Here is a 4,260-nt window from a genome sequence, read left to right as displayed (position 1 = left end):
AAAGCAATCTTTCCTCTTTTTATTTTTCTCTAATCTGAAAAAGAAGCTATAAGCAGTCTATCTGGAGAGTCCCCTATGTAAAAGGTCTCCAAAACACTGTAAGGAGATAATGGACATGGAGAATTCCTTCACTCAGTGACATTGATACTGACCTTGGTACAAAAAGCTCTAGTGTGTGGTACATATTAATTTGGGATTTTAAAGACAACCCAAAGGACTAGGCTTGCTAATTTGGAAGCTAGATAAGTCCAATAAAATGAAAACGTATTTGCAGAGAGAGCCTTGATGAGACAAGATCTCAGGAGATCACACAGTAACGCCAAACCATTGGAAGCGCAGATATATTCCCCCCTAGAACAGAATATACTCTGTCTTGATTTTCCAAAATAATTTTTTATGAGCATGGTGTAAATTACACAGGACATCAACTCTGCTGCTTTGGGAGCAAAAAGACAGAACTGGCAGATGTAGTTATCTGCTAGCAACAACCATTTGAATTTATAAATATTTTACAAGGGCTGCTTTCAGAAGAGTGACTTTTACTGCCATATTAATGCAACTTGCAAATTTATAGTCTGGGCATTCTCAGGTTATGAATGTCCAGTATTCTAGGCTAGTGCCAAGAACATAGTTTATGTTTTGAAGTTCTTTTTCCCTCTGAACACAGGCTTCTTGGCCGTTAAGGTCCATGTTATAATTCAGCTGCACATGAGGTGCAAGGCTACATCATATGTCAGCTCCTACTCTTAGCGACTAGACCCATAAATACACTCATTACAACATATTCCATGTGACAGACCAATACACTAAGCATAAAAATATCTTTTAAAAATATAGGATTAGTAGTAGTAGAAGCAACAGTAGCATCATTATATGCCTCTGACTAGACTCATAGTACTTGATCTGAATTTTTAACTATGTGCCTTGATATATATGGGAGCTCTGAGGTAAGGAGTCTTGCTGCCAAACTAAAGGCACATAGCTCGAATCCACCAGCGGCTTCTCAGGAGGAAGGTGGGAAATCTGTGTGATTTACAGCCTCTGAAAACCCACTGGAGGGTGAACTGTGAGTTGGTTGCAACTCGATAGCACATAATACCACCACCACCACCATCTTAATATATACAACACTAGAGTCATATTTTTTTAAATTTTATGTTGGTTTGCATACAAAATTCATACGCATTGTATATTATTAATGTACACTGTGTTTCCCACATTGCTTCATTCACATTGTGTTTCAAATGATCACTAACATACATTTTGTTTTATGAAATTAATCACCATTGATATATGCCCACTATTGTCTTTTCAAGTCCTCATAGGAGTCTTCCTAATTCCTTCATCCTCCTCTATACCACTACAAAATTCTGTTACCCAAATGATTTCCTCCCTTCCCCACCTTCCACCTCCCTTTCTCCCCCTTCCTCTTCACCTTATGGACTTTTATACCCATCTTACTACTTATCCTTCTATTTTTACAATAATGGTCTTAGGTGATATTTGTCCTTATAAGGTGAGTTCACACAGCACAATGTAGAGTTATCTGTTTTAAGGAATACTATTTTGGCACATATTAGATTAACAGACTCATGAGTGTTGTCATGCACAGAAAGAAAAATTACTGAAATGACTTTAGTTACACAATTCTGATCACCCTTCAAACACATTTGAGACTCTCTCCTTATCAATTTGCAAGTTGCTTTTCCCGGAGATCACAAGCAGCAGATTTCTATGGACTTGAGCATATATAGGCCTAGGATAATATCTAAAGTGACCAGCATTTGGTAATCTTCCAAAGGGTCCTTATCTTCCCAGATGCATAGTCTGCACAGCATTATTGGTTGTGATGAAAGTTGGCACTGTTACCTGACCTTTCTGCATGTACTAAGTAGCTGAATTATGCCTTTACTTCTCAGATGACTTTCTCTTCTGTAATATGTTCAAGTTGTTCCACATAGTTGCATAGTCTATCCCAGATAGGTTGTTTTTCTAATTACTGTGTACCTTTTCATCCTTTAAAAATCACATGTGGCAAAATGCTTTACATTTTCACACCCATGTGCCCATTATTTCTTATTCTGTGTTGTTGTTTTTATGTGCCATTGAGTCACATCTGACTCATAGTGATCCTATGTACAACAGCCCTAAACCCTGCTCTATCCCTTGCCAATCTCACTGTCTCAGACACGCCACGCCTATGCCCATTACCCCAGTGATGGAATGAATCCATCTCATTGAGGGTCTTCCTCTCCTGCGCCATCCCTTCACCCTTCCAAGCATGATGACCCCCTCCAAGGACTGGTGCCCTCCTTGCAACATGTCCAAATTATGTCAGATGAAGCTTCAGAATCCTTGCCTGGCTTCACCCTCTCCAGAACAAACTTGTTTTTTTCTCCTAGCAGTCCATGTTATATTCAATACTCTTCTCCAGCACCAAAGCTCAAAGGCATCAACTCTCTTTCTATCATCCCTAGTCATTGTTTAGCTCTCTGAAACATAGCAAGTAATGGCAAAGACCATACTCTGTATCAGGCACACCTTAGTCTCCAGACTGATGTCATTGCTCCTCAGTACCTTGGAGATCTCTCTGACAGCAGACTTTCCTAATGCAATTTGTCTTTTAATTTCCTGGCTGCTGGTACCAAGAGTGTTGTTTGTAGAGCCAAGCAAACTAAAGCTGTCAACAATCTCAATCTCTCTTTTTTTTTTTTTTTTTAACCAACGGAGAGTCAATTTATTAAAATAGTTGATTTAGGCATCTGCAATGGTGACTTCAACCTCTACTCCAGGCTCAATGCTGATGGAGGTGATCTGCTTGACAATCTCAGAAGGACTGTGTAAGTCAATGAGTCGCTTGTGGATCCTCATCTGGAAACGATCCCAGGTCTTGGAACCTTCCCCACAAGGAGTCTTCCTTGTAGTGATTCTCAGAGTCTTGGTAGGCATCCTGACCGGTCCCTTCACCTTCAGGTTCTTCTCCTTTGCGCCTCTGATCAAGTCGGCACACACCTTCTCCAGAGATTTTACTTTGCAGCTGGTTAGGGTAATCCTAATTCGGTGAATGGCCACCTCCGGTTCCACAGGCGTCTTTCCGGTGTCCTTAAAAGCCATGGCTGCGGCGCGGCTTCCTGACCGACTTGTTCCCTGGAGAGAGCGAACAGCGGTGAGTCAGGAGCAGGCGTGGGAGAACACCACAACCCTGCAAGAGCTACCGCGTCTTCCTTAGAGACCAATCTCAATCTCCTCACCATCTATCATGATGCTCCCAATCGGCCCAGTGGTGAGAATCTTTGTTTTCTTGATGTTGAGCTTTAATCCATATTGAAGGCTGCAATCCTTGAACTTCTGCAGCAAGGCTTCAGGACCTCCTCAGTTTCAGCAAGCAGGGTTGTGTCATCTGCATAAAGCAGATTGTTGATAAGTCTACCTCCAATCCTGATGCCACACTTCTCCTCATAGAGTCCAGTCTCCTGGATAATCTGTTCCGTATATAGATTGAAAAGATATAGAGATAGGGCACATCCTTGATGCGCACCCTTCCCAATTTTGAACCATGCAGTGTTTCCTTGCTCTGTTCTGACAACTGTGTCCCGGTCCAAGTATAAGTTTCACATAAGCACAATCAAGTGTTCTGGGATTCCCATTCCTGTCAAAGTCAGCCACAGTTTGTTGTAATCCACATAGTCAAATGTGTTTGCATAGTCAAGGAAACACAGGTAGACATTCCTCTAGTACTCTCTCCTTTCAGCCAAGATCCATCTGACATTAGCTATAATATCCCTAGTACCATGACCTCTTCTAAATCCAGCCTGCACTTCAAGCAATTCTCTGCTGATGAGCTGTTCTAGTCATTTTGGGGACGATCTTCAACAGAATCTTGCTTGCATGTGATATCAATGATATTGTTTGATAATTTCCACACTCTGTTGGATCACCTCTCTTTGGAACAGGAACAAATACACACCTCTTGTTCTATGTTGAAATGATATATTACCTTTGGAAATCTATTGAGAATCTAATTATAAGCAATGGGACATCTTGCATCCTGACAACAAATTTACAAATAGCATTATAAGGAAAGCTCTTGAATTATCAAAGCTAAATGACAAGTAAGTAAATCCATCCAAAAACAACTATGAGATATCATCTCACCCCAGTAAGAATAGCAAAATTTAACAGAACAGCAAGCAACAAATGCTGGCGAGGATGTGGAGAAACTGGAACTCTTATTCACTGTTGGTGGGAATGTAAGATGGT

At 40.8% G+C, this 4,260-nt stretch overlaps 1 protein-coding gene across 1 annotated transcript; it reads right to left on the bottom strand.

Moving 5' to 3' along the window:
* Nucleotides 1–2,754: 2,754 nt before the first annotated feature.
* On the bottom strand, nt 2,755–3,114 carry LOC102876118 (40S ribosomal protein S20-like). The gene has a single exon (XM_006896107.1). The coding sequence runs from the start codon at nt 3,112–3,114 to the stop codon at nt 2,755–2,757; it is 360 nt and encodes a 119-aa protein (XP_006896169.1).
* Nucleotides 3,115–4,260: the final 1,146 nt, after the last annotated feature.

The sequence above is a fragment of the Elephantulus edwardii genome, unplaced genomic scaffold, assembly GCF_000299155.1.
Source record: "Elephantulus edwardii isolate Elephantulus edwardi_28Jun2011 unplaced genomic scaffold, EleEdw1.0 scaffold00182, whole genome shotgun sequence".
In the NCBI taxonomy this organism is placed as follows: Eukaryota; Metazoa; Chordata; class Mammalia; order Macroscelidea; family Macroscelididae; genus Elephantulus; species Elephantulus edwardii.
Note: the sequence above shows the minus strand (reverse complement) of the source record. Positions and strands in the feature narration are given on the sequence as shown.

Excerpts from the sequence above, each read along its gene's own strand:
- LOC102876118 (XM_006896107.1), bottom strand. The coding sequence starts at position 3,114 with ATGGCTTTTAAGGACACCGGAAAGACGCCTGTGGAACCGGAGGTGGCC.